At 52.7% G+C, this 12,206-nt stretch overlaps 1 protein-coding gene across 1 annotated transcript; it reads right to left on the bottom strand.

Moving 5' to 3' along the window:
* Positions 1 to 5,783: 5,783 nt before the first annotated feature.
* On the bottom strand, positions 5,784 to 12,118 carry LOC309603870 (olfactory receptor 14A16-like; the record flags this gene model as incomplete). Its single annotated transcript, XM_082338757.1, has 3 exons — positions 5,784 to 5,807; positions 5,880 to 6,746; positions 12,074 to 12,118. 3 exons carry the CDS (start codon positions 12,116 to 12,118, stop codon positions 5,784 to 5,786), a joined length of 936 nt encoding a protein of 311 aa, XP_082194883.1.
* Between the last annotated feature and the right edge of the window lie 88 nt (positions 12,119 to 12,206).

Below are 12,206 nucleotides of genomic sequence, written 5' to 3'. Positions count from 1 at the left end.
TGCTTTCCTGGGGATGGCTGAACACCTGCCTGCCCATGGGAAGGAGTGAATGAATTCCTTGCTTTGCTCTGCTTGCACGCGCGGCTTTTGCTTTACCTATTAAACTGTTCTGTTTTATTGTACTTCAGTTATTAAACTGTTCTTATCTCAACCCATGAGTTTTCTCCCTTTTCCTCTTCTGATTCTCTCCCTCATCCCATTGTGGGGGAGCGAGTGAGTGGCTGTGTGGTGCTTAGTTCCTAACTGGGGTTAAACGACGACAGTCCTTTTTGGCACCCAACGTGGGGCACGAACACATGACCCTGGGATTTAGAGTCCCATGCTCTACCGACTGAGCTCATGCAGATCACGCAAGAGAATCTATTCCTCACTCTGAATACACCCTTTGCCGTTGATACCACTCCAGGGTTCTGGCTATTGCTGAACACTGCTCGCAGAGCATCAAGGCTTTCTCTCTCAAACACCCCCTACAGAAGACAGTAGGCTTGTGGGGTGGAGGGGCAAGAAAATGGGAGTGAAGACAGCCAGGACAGCAGACCTGAACTGACCCAAGGGCTGTTCCATACCAAAGCATGTTGTGCTCAGCGATAAAACCTTGGCAAAAGCAGGAGGAAGGGGTGTTGTTCATTGTGATGGTGTTTGTCTTCCCAAGCCAGTGTTATGTGTGCTGAGGCTCTGCCCCCCAGCAAGTGGCTAAACATCTGCCTGCCCCCGGGAACTGGTGCATGAATTCCTCTTTTTGTTTTGCTTGCACACATAGCTTTTTCTTTTCTTATTAAGGTGTCATTCTCTTGATCCAGGAGACTTTTCTCCTTCCTTCTCTCCATCCTCTAGGAGAGGGCAGTGAGTGAAAAGCAGGGTGGGTCTGGCTGAGGTCAACCCACCACAACAATCATAACCTACGCTCCAAGCGGGGCCTCACCAGGGTTCCCTGGGACTGTGCAGCCAGGATGTGGGATGCACTGGGGTCCCTGCATGGGCTCAGGGGAGGGCCCGTGGAGACACCCAACACCCAGCGCAGAGGGACTGTGGTGGTGCCTGTGGGCTGACAGTGGGGCAGAGTGTGACAGATGCGCTTAACCCCTTGACCGGACTGCTTCGGTTTCCCAAGTAACCACTACGCATGATGGAGCCCTGGTTTCCTGGTGTCGTGGTTTAACCCCAGCCAGCAACTAAGCACCACGCAGCCGCTCGCTCACTCCCCCCCGGTGGGATGGGGGAGAGAATCAGAAGGGTAAAAGGGAGAAAACTCGTGGGTTGAGATAAGAACAGTTTAATAATTGAAGCAAAATAAATTAGAACAGTTAAATAGGCAAAGCAAAAACCGTGCACGCAAACAAAACAAAACAAGGAATTCATTCACTACTTCCCATCGGCAGGCAGGTGTTCAGCCATCCCCAGGAAAGCAGGGCTCCATCAAGCGTAATGGTTACTTGGGAAGACAAACGCCATCATGCCCAATGTCCCCCCCTTCCTTCTTCTTCCCCCAGCTTATATACTGAGCATGACGTCATATGGTATGTAATAGCCCTTGGGCCAGTCTGGGCCAGCACTCCCCCTGGCTGTGCCCCCTCCCAGCTTCTTGTGCCCCCGGCAGAGCAGAGGAAGCTGAAAAGTCCTTGACCAGTGTGAGCGCCACTTAGCACCTATTCAGAGACCGCTTAGCACTACTTAGCAAGAACCAAAGCATCAGTGTATCATCGACATTGTTCTCATCCTAAACCCAAAACACAGTCCCATACCGGCTACCAAGACGAAAATTAACTCTACCCCAGCTGAAACCAGGACAGTATCCACCCCTTATTCCATACCATTTACATCATGCTCAGGTCCCACATTATCCAATACATCCTCTTTAACCACCACCCCTGTTGTCCCAAAAATGTCCATTGAGCTCCTTTAGTCCATGACTTTGGGCTCCATCTGTGGTAGTGGTCACTCAGGACAGGAGAGGTGGTGAGGTGGTGTGTTGCGTGGAGTTATTGGGCACCAAAGCCAGCTCAGGTCAGGTCACTGCTGCACTTGCACTGCTTCTTGTAAGGCTTCTCCTCCATTGGTTCAGGTGGTTCCTGCTATGGTAGTTCCTAGAACATGCAACTCAGATCATGGGTTACAACAATTTAAAGGTATTTCCATCACAATCTCCACCCCTGGCTCCTTTGGGCCAGGTTTAACATTGCAATGAACTCCTCCCCTTACTCCTAGCCTGACTAGCAACAAGGGGTTCCTGCTATAGTAATTCCCATAACATGCAACTCAAATCCCGGGTCACAACAATTTAAAGGTATTTCCATTACAGTCTCCACCCCTGGCCCCTTTGGGCCAGGTCATAGGGTTTAACACTGCAATGGAGTCCTCCCCTTGCCCCTGCTCCGGCGTGGGGTCCCTTCGAAGGCACAGTCCATGAACTTCTGTAATGTGAGTCCTTCCCACAGGCTGCAGTTCTTCACTAGCTGCTCCAGTGTGGGTCCCCCACAGGGTCACAAGTCCTGCCAGCAAACCTGCTCCAGCGTGGACTCTTCTCTCCACGGGTCCACAGGTCCTTCCAGGAGCCTGCTCCAGCACAGGCTTCCCATGGGGTCACAGCCTCCTTCGGGCATCCACCTGCTCCAGCATGGGGTCCTCCATGGGCTGCAGGTAGATCTCTGCTCCACTCTTAACTTCCATGGGCTGCTCTGCCATGGGATTATCCACGTCCACAGACACTTTGGGGTGTCGTGCTCCCGCAGGGACTCATCCACAGGTCACAGTCTCTTCGATTCGAGTTCACACTGGAGTTCCAGCCTGTCCAGTACAGCAGCACAGAAAAACAGCAGCAATGCCCTCGCCATCTGCCAGCCCAGGTACGTGGCCATTGCTGTTATCAAAACGTTCCCAGGCACAGCACAGTAAGATGATAAGCAGTACAGCAAGCAGCAAAAGCAAAAAGCGGCCAATAACGAGCACTAGACTCTAACATACAGTAAGGCAAGCAAGCCCCATGGCAAGCACAGAAGCCTGCCGATTAACAGCTAAACAGCAATAACAGCTATAAATTCGATCTAGCACATTCCAATTAAATCTGTTGTTATCTCGAACCCTTCGAGCCCCACGTTGGGCGCCAAAAAGGACTGTCGTGGTTTAACCCCAGCCAGCAACTAAGCACCACGCAGCCGCTCGCTCACTCCCCCCCAGTGGGATGGGGGAGAGAATCAGAAGGGTAAAAGGGAGGAAACTCGTGGGTTGAGATAAGAACAGTTTAATAATTGAAGCAAAATAAATTAGAACAGTTAAATAGGCAAAGCAAAAACCGTGCACGCAAACAAAACAAAACAAGGAATTCATTCACTACTTCCCATCGGCAGGCAGGTGTTCAGCCATCCCCAGGAAAGCAGGGCTCCATCAAGCGTAATGGTTACTTGGGAAGACAAACGCCATCATACCCAATGTCCCCCCCTTCCTTCTTCTTCCCCCAGCTTATATACTGAGCATGACGTCATATGGTATGGAATAGCCCTTTGGCCAGTCTGGGTCAGCACTCCCCCTGGCTGTGCCCCCTCCCAGCTTCTTGTGCTCCCGGCGGAGCAGGGGAAGCTGAAAAGTCCTTGACCAGTGTGAGCGCCACTTAGCACCTATTTAGAGACAGCTTAGCACTACTTAGCAGGAACCAAAGCATCAGTGTATCATCGACATTGTTCTCATCCTAAACCCAAAACACAGTCCCATACCGGCTACCAAGATGAAAATTAACTCTACCCCAGCTGAAACCAGGACACCTGGGAATGGCTGAACACCTGCCTGACGATGGGAGGTAGTGAATGAATTCCTTGCTTTGCTTTGCTTGTGTGCGCGGCTTTGGCTTTACCTATTAAACGGTCTTTATCTCAACCCATGAGTTTTCTCACTTTTACTCTTCTGATTCTCTCCCCCATCCCACCGGGGGGGAGTGAGTGAGCGGCTGTGTGGTGCTTAGTTGCTGGCTGGGCTTAAACCACGACACCGCCACAGGGTGCTGCAGAGCTCTGGGCACTCACCCCACAGCCCCAGCCCCTCTGAAGGGCACAGCAGCTCCTGTTGGGCAGGGAGGAGTCTCGGCCTGCCCATCAGCCCCAGGGCTGGAGGCTCACCATGGCATGAGGAATTGGAGGTTAGGGAAACGGCAGGAAGCATGGTCTCTGGTCCAGGACATGCCCACCACAGACTGACCATGCCCCATCATTGTCAGCCCCTCACCTCATGCCAGCACAGGAGTCCTGGCCAGGGCACAGAGCAGCCTGCCCCGAGTGGGTGCCTGCAGAAAGAGGTTTCTCTTTCTCATGGATTCCCCCCTGCAGTCATAGAAATGCTCCCTTGCTCTTCTCCATGGTCATCCCTGCTCTCCAGACAGCCTTTCCCCAGGTCAGCATGTCTGTGCTGGCCTGGCCAGACATTCCTGGTTCCTGCAAGGCCCCATGTTTGCAGTGCTGCTCTGCAGAGGGAGGGGGCTGTGGTGCCCTTGGGCCATGGGGTGACCCTGCACTGGCCATGCTGGTCAGGGTCAGAAGCAGACCCAGCTGGAGCAGGATCACTGCTGCTGAGCCCTTTTCCATCATCCCTGATTGCTCAGGAGCCAAGGACAGGGCTGGGCAGGACCATGGGGTGTCTCTAATGGCACACAGGGCAGGGGATGGCTGCACTGGATCCAGCCGATGGGGTTTCCAAGAGGTTGCCCTGAAACACTCTCCAGTCTTATGGCCCTTTGCCTGCTGTCTCCTCACAGCCTCTCCTGGCATTGCAGGGCCCTTGTTAGCCTGTGGGCTCCTCACGTTCACCTTTTCCTCCGGGACACTCCTCCTTGGATGGTCACTCATTTTATGAGGTGCCACTCACCGCCCACCCAGATGCACACACACTGTCCCTGGAGATCCCCTGAGCTCTCCTGGGAGCTCTCAGTTCCTCTTCAGGATGGCATCTGCCATCAGCCCCACTGCAGGTGGGACAGCACCAGGCAGATAAGTCAAAGACCGGTTGCTCATTCAGTGGACATATGCAGCCAAGAAGGGAGGTCTTCATCCACGCCTTGGTCCCTAACACATCACTGTGGGACCCTGAGATTGTTACCCTGAATCCATCAAGAACCCCAGAAGAGCAAAAGTCCTTGTGAGGGAAAACCCTATTGGGTGTATTCCTGACACCAGCTTTGGAAGAGGCCTCCAGCCTTCTGGCCCTGTCCTGAGGAGCCCCTTTGGTTACGATGGTGCTTGCATGGAGACCAGCTCTGATAGAGTGGTTCACGTGGCCTGCTCCTGCCCTCAGCCACAGGGATGCCACCGTACAGATAACAGGACTGTCACAAGTTGCACCAGACCTTAGGGGCAGCACAAATAAAAGGGCACAGCAGAACAGCGTGGAATTGAGGAGAGACCAGCACTGAAAAGGCAATGATGTCCTGTTGCTGTCCTTGGCCATGGCTCCAGGAAAGCAGTAGCCCCAACGCGCAGGCAGTAGAGGGATAGTGCCCACCAGGGCTGGTCCTCCGTGAGGCAGCTGGGCATTTGCCTCCTGAACCCCTCCTGCAGGCTGTTCCCCCAGCTCCAGAGGAGATGTGGAGAGATGGGAGCTGAGACAAATAATTTTCTACTGGTTTCTTTGAGTTTATCTAAACGGGGAGCCCGGATCCATATGTACATGAGGACTTTGGGTCAAAAAAAGGCAGGTAGGAGGCCAAGAATAATATTATCACAGGTATAAACAAAAAAAAAAAAAAAAAAAACAACCCCCCAAATATCCCACAAAGGAAAATTAAAGACATGTATGAAGAAAAGTTAGTCCAGGCTATTCCTGTGATACTGTGGGAGCCCGAGTGGGACAATGGGCACCTTCTTAATATGAAGTAGCTTGTAATCAAATAGTTTCCACACTGCATCCTTCATTTCCTTGTTCCTAATGCTGTAGATGAGGGGGTTCACTGCTGGAGGCACCACCGAGTACAGCACTGCCACCACCAGATCCAGGCGTGGGGAGGAGGTGGAAGGGGGCTTCAGGTAGGCAAACATGCCAGTACTGACAAACAGGGAGACCACGGCCAGGTGAGGGAGGCACGTGGAAAAGGCTTTGTGGCATCCCTGCTCAGAGGGGATCCTCAGCACGGCCCTGAAGATCTGCACATAGGACAGCACAATGAAAACAAAACACCCAAAGGCTAACAAAGAACTTAAAATAAGGAGCCTGGCTTCCCTGAGGTAGGCGTCTGAGCAGGAGAGCTTGAGGATCTGTGGAGGTTCACAGAAGAACTGGCCCACAGTGTTTCCATTGCAGAGCAGCAGTGAAAATGTATTGGCAGTGTGAAGGAGAGCATTGAGGAACCCATTGCCGCAGGCAGCTGCTGCCATGTGGACACAAGCTCTGCTGCCCAGGAGGGTCCCATAGTGCAGGGGTTTGCAGATTGCCACGTAGCGGTCATAGGCCATGATGGTGAGGAGACAGAATTCTGCTGAAATCAAAAATGAAAACAGAAAGAGCTGGGCAGCACATCCTGCGTAGGAGATGTCCCTGGTGTCCCAGAGGGAATTGGCCATGGTTTTGGGGACAGTGGTGGAGATGCAGCCCATGTCAAGAACAGAGAGGTTGAAGAGGAAGAAGTACATCGGGGTGTGGAGTTGGTGGGTGCAGGCTACGGTGGTGATGATGAGGCCGTTGCCCAGGAGGGCAGCCAGGTAGATGCCCAGGAAGAGCCAGAAGTGCAAGAGCTGCAGCTCCCATGTGTCCACGAATGCCAGGAGGAGGAACTGGGTGACAGAGCTGCTGTTGGACTTTGGCTGTGCATGGGGGCACTACTCAAAAAATGAAAGGACAGGTTAAAATCAAGACAGACTCCTGAGCAAAACCACTCCATTTTTCATCGCAATACCCTCCAAGTGAAGTGCATTTCCTTTCTCTGGTCTGCGCTGGCTGAGTGTGGTGTACCGAGCAGGACCTCTGCTTATGTGCTGCTGAGGAGCCAGCTTTGCTCTGCTGCAGTGGCTACATGGGAGCTGGTTTGTGACAGCTCCATTGCTCTCAAGGAATGTCAGACGTAATCCACCTTTAACGGAAAAGTTCGATATCTGCACTCATGACTCTGAAGAGTGTGGGCTGCAGAAAAGAGGCTTAGCAAGTCTTTACAATAATTTTGTTTGGGGTTTTTATTTTCCACCATTACAACCGGTGGGTATCCTATTTAGGGATAGAAATCCTCATTTTTGTGACTGAAAATGTAAGAGTCTTGAGACAGGACATACAAAAGGGCTCAGATATTTGTAGCTTAGTGCAGAGTCAGGAGAGCTGCAGTGTTACAGAATCATGGAATCATAGAATCATTTAAGTTGCAAAAGATCTTTAAGATCATCGAGTCCAACCGTTAATGTAGCACTGCCAAGTCCACCACTAAACCATGTTCCTAAGCACCATGTCCCCGTGTCGTTTAAATACCTCCAGGGATGGGGACTCAACTACTTCCCTGGGCAGCCTGTTCCACTGCTTGACAACCCTTTCGGGGAAGAAATCTTTCCTAATATCCAATCTAAACCATTTCCTCTTGTCCTATCGCTTGTTACTTGGGTGAAGAGACTGACTCCCACCTCACTACAGCCTCCTTTCAGGTAGTTGCAGAGAGCAATATGGTCTCCCCTCAGCCTCCTCTTCTCCAGACTAAACAACCCCAGCTCCCTCAGCCACTCCTTATAGGACCTGTTCTCCAGACCCTTCACCAGCTTCATTGCTCATCTTTGGCCAAGCTCCAGCACCTCAATGTCCTTCTTGTAGTGAGGGGCCCAACACTGAACACAGTACTCGAGGTGTGGCCTCACCAGTGCTGAGTACAGGGGGACCATCATTCCCCTAGTCCTGCTGGCCACACTATTCCTGAAACAAGCCAGGATGCCATTGGCCGTCTTGGCCACTGGGCACACTGCTCGATCATGTTCAGGCGGCTGTCAACCAACACCCCCAGGATTTTTTTCTGCCAGGCAGCTCTCCAGCCACTCTTCCCCCAGCCTATAGCGTTGTGTGCGGTTGTTGTGACCCAAGTGCAGGACCTGGCCCTGAGCCTTGTTGAACCTCCTACAGTTGGTCTCAGCCCATCGATCCAGCCTGGCCAGATCCCTCTGTAGACCCTTCCTGCCCTCCAGGAGATCAACACTCCTGCCCAACTTGGTGTCGTTGGTAAACTTACTGAGGGTGCACTCGATCCCCTCATCCAGATTATTGATAAAGATATTAAGCAGAAGTAGGCCCAATACTGAGCCCTGGAGAACACTGCTTGTGGCCAGCCACCAACTGGATTGATCTCTGTTCACCACCATTCTTTGGGCCTCATCATCCAGCCAGTTTTTTACACAGCAAAGTGTATGTGAGCCCAAGCCATGAGCCGGTAGTTTCTCCAGGAGAATGCTGTGGGAAAAGTTGTCAAAGGCTTTACTGAAGTCCAGGTAGACAACATCCACAGCCTTTCCCTTATCCACTAAGCAGGTCATCTTGTCATAGAAGGAGATCAGGTTAGTCAAGCAGGACCTGCCTTTCATAAACCCATGCTGACTGGGCCTGATCCCCTGGTTGTCCTGTACGTGCCGCGTGATGGCACTCAGGATGATCTGGTCCATTACCTTCCCTGGCCCCGCAGTCAGACTGACAGGCCTGTAGTTCCCCAGGTCCTCCTTCCGGCCCTTCTTGTAGATGGGCGTCATATTTGCTAACCTCCAGTTGACTGGCACCTCCCCACTTAGCCAGGACTGCTCATAAATGATTGGAAGCGGCTTTGTGAGCACTTCTGCCAGCTCCCTCAGTACCCTCGGGTGGATCCCATCTGGCCCCATAGACTTTGTGTGTGTCTACATGGTGTAGCAGGTCGCTGACCATTTCCCCTTCTGTTATGGAGGCTTCATTCTGCTCCCTGTCCCTGTCTTCCAGCTCAGGGGGCTGGGTACCCCAAGAACAACTGCTCTGACTATTAAAGACTGAGGCAAAGAAGGCATTAAGTACCTCAGCCTTTTCCTCATCCTTTGTCACTATCCAATAAAGGATGGAGAGTCTCCTTAGCCCTCCTTTTGTTGCTAATGTATTTATAGGAACTTTTTTTACTGCCTTTTATGGCAGTAGCCAGATTAAGTTCTAGTTGGGCTTTGGCCCTTCTAATTTTCTCCCTGTGTAACCTCACAACATCCTTGTAGTCCTCCTGAGTTGCCTGCCCCTTCTTCCACAGATCATAACTCTCCTTTTATTCCTGAGTCCCAGCCAAATCTCTCTGAGCTCTCTGCACACCAATCTTTTTTCCCATCAGTGCTGCCCTTTCACTTGTGCTGCCTTGAAGATGACTTCACTCACAAATTTCTCTTTAAAAACCCCAAACAACTGAACTTGTATGGCAGCAGGGAAGCACTGGTTCAATGGGCAGATCTGTAATCTCTCTCCCAGCCCAGAGATGGAGTTGCGATGAAGAGAGCAGGACAGGACCCCTCACAGAGAGAAGCAAAGGACCCTGAGAGGAAAGTGCCAACCCCGAAGGAAAGGCTCAGCACTCCCCAGGATCCTACAGGAGAGCTGTGCCTTTCTGGGGGCAGCTCGCAAGCCCAGCAGGACAGGCAAAGCAGACAGTCAGGGGTCCCGAAGATGACATGTTCCAAAGAGAGAGCCCGAGCACTGCCCAGCAGACAACGCCCAGAAGACATCTACAGTGAAAGACAGCAAGAGAGCTGCCGGAGAGCACCTTCCCCCACTGCTTGTTTGCAGTGTCCCCCCACCCCTTGCCCCTGTCCCTGCTGCCTGGAGCTGTCCCTGCCAGGAGCTGTTTCTCTGGCCCCAAGCCTCCTCCCTGTCAGTGCTCACAGAGCCCATCCCACCCGCTGTGTGCTCAGCTTTGCCCTGCAGGCACCTCCCAGCAGCAGGGCACTGCCCAGGGGCATCTCTGTGTGTGCAGGCTCTGATGGGAACCTCAGACCAAACCTGATGTGGCTGGAAAAGTGATACTGATGCTGTCTGTAAGCCACGGTATGTTGACTTCTGATACTGCCTGGTTTATTCACTTTGAAGAATAAAGGAGTTGCAATTTCAGTGCCTCCTCCAGAACAGAGAGATGAATTTCTGTGTCCCATTGCCCACCCAGATAACCCAGAGCAGAAGACTGAAAGAACAGGATCCTTCCCTTTTGGGTAGCCCGTGCTTTGCTCTGCTTCTTGGAAAATCTTCTCCTGGGAATGCCCTGTAGTGATCTGCTGCTGTGAGCAGCCCTGACCTATGCAGCACCCACCCTGGCAGGACCCTGCCCTGCCAGGGGTCACTCCTTCCACCCACAGCTTCTCCCCTCAGCTCAGTGGGGAGCTCCCCGGGCAGGCTGAGTACTGACCCTGGCAGGCGGCAGAGTCCCTGCCCCAGCACACAGCCCCCTGGGGTGCAGGGACCCTGCTCTGAAGGACAGCCCTGGGCACCCCTGGCTGAACACCCATATGCACACCTCCACAACCATCCCTGGGAGAAGGCAGTCGTCATGTTCTGTCCCTCTGATGGTGCAGCAGGGAAGCTGTGCTCTGGAGCACATCCTGCTCCTCTACATTAGAGAAACTAAAAGTAATCCTGACAGATCCTATAGGCTGTGGGATGTGCCAGCTTTTGATGGTCCCTCCAGGAACTGTAGCTGCCTTGCCCTACACCCAGAGACTTACCATGCAGAGGGCTGTGAAGATTTCTCCCCCAGTGAGCTCTCCTCCCACTCCCAACTGCCTTTAAGCTCCCTCAGCCTTGCAGATCTCCTCTTGGTGCCTGCAGGCAGCGCCCACAGCCCTGCTCCTGGGCACAACTGTCTCTCGTGCCCACTTGCCATCAGCTGCCTCCATCCCAGGAGCCCAGCCCAGCTCAGCAGCAGAGGCCCAGCCCAAGGCACCACTTTCTCTGCCCCTCTGGGCTCCCTCCAGGTGTCCCTGCGGCTCCAGGGGAACCTGCTGTGAAAGAGGCCGAAGGCATCACTCATGTTCCCTCCCTCAGCTGGGGAGTTAAATTGCCTTCCACCAGGGTCATTTCTCCCATCTGAAGAAGAGTTAGGTCCAAGAACCACCTTATCATTGTCCCATCTTTAGGCAGGACACCCAGGCAAGGAGAGGGAATGATCTCATTTACCATTGCTGAGGGAAGGGATTCAACCCCCATTCCATGTCTGTAGTCCTCAGCTTCCCCCCATGCACAGCACAAACCCACAGGAGGTGGATTCCTCTTGCCTCAGTTCAGGGGCGCACACAATACACACCTGCATGTGAGCTCCTTGGCTCAGCTCCCATGGTCATTAATGGAGATGGAGGCCAGGCCTGAGGTGTTCAGATGCAAAGACCTGGTGACACCTGAAGTTCCAGAGGTGCTCCAAGGTACATGGAGCCAGCTGCAAGCCCTCGTGGAGCAATGCTGAGAGACAGGGCAGCATGTGGGGACATCTTCTTGGAGGCTGGTGGGGAATCTTTGGCCAAATGAAATGACATCAGATGCCCCCTTTTAGGACGATAGAACCTGTCTCTATTTGTTACCTTCTGGGCAGCCTATGCAGGGATTCATCTGCTGAAATGGAGTCATGTACCATAGGCAGAGCTAAGTTTCCCTCTGTCTTTTCATCAGCCAGGTTTACTAGATCTCCATTGACTCTAATGGTGGTGGCGTCAAGAACATTCTCACATTGCCTGATCAAATTCAGGGCAGTTATTCTGTGTAATGCCATTTCCAGGCCCGTAATGTCATGTGAGGTGCCAAGGCTCTCACACGCAGCTACAGGCATTTGTCAGGGACAGCAATGGTCCTGTACAGGAAAGCCATCCCCATTCAGAGTGAGTGTGTGTCAGACACGCGGCAGCATTGCAGGCAGATTCGGTGCCTTGGTGCAAGGAACTGATTGCCAGCTCTGCAGTGGGGCAAGGCCTGTCCCTTCTCTATCCAGTGGATGTAGGGCAGTCCATGACTAGGAGGAACATCACACCGTGGTCTCCATGCTGTGGTTTTCTGAGGTTTTGCCAATGGCTCTGAGTACCCCATAACCTGAGCAGCTTCTTCCAAAGCCCTGCTAATGCTCCTCAATCACCCAAGATGTCCCAGCCCACGGACTCACTTGAATCCTCTCTTTATCGCCATATCCCAGCACTGAACTGCACATGCTCCTTCTCCTGCTGCCTCAGAATCAAAACTCAACCTGTTTCACCTCAGCCCAAGAGGCTTATCCATCCTTCGGGCTCATGGATGTT

The sequence above is a fragment of the Platalea leucorodia genome (genome assembly GCF_965183815.1).
Source record: "Platalea leucorodia genome assembly, contig: HAP1_HAP1_SCAFFOLD_225, whole genome shotgun sequence".
In the NCBI taxonomy this organism is placed as follows: Eukaryota; Metazoa; Chordata; class Aves; order Pelecaniformes; family Threskiornithidae; genus Platalea; species Platalea leucorodia.
Note: the sequence above shows the minus strand (reverse complement) of the source record. Positions and strands in the feature narration are given on the sequence as shown.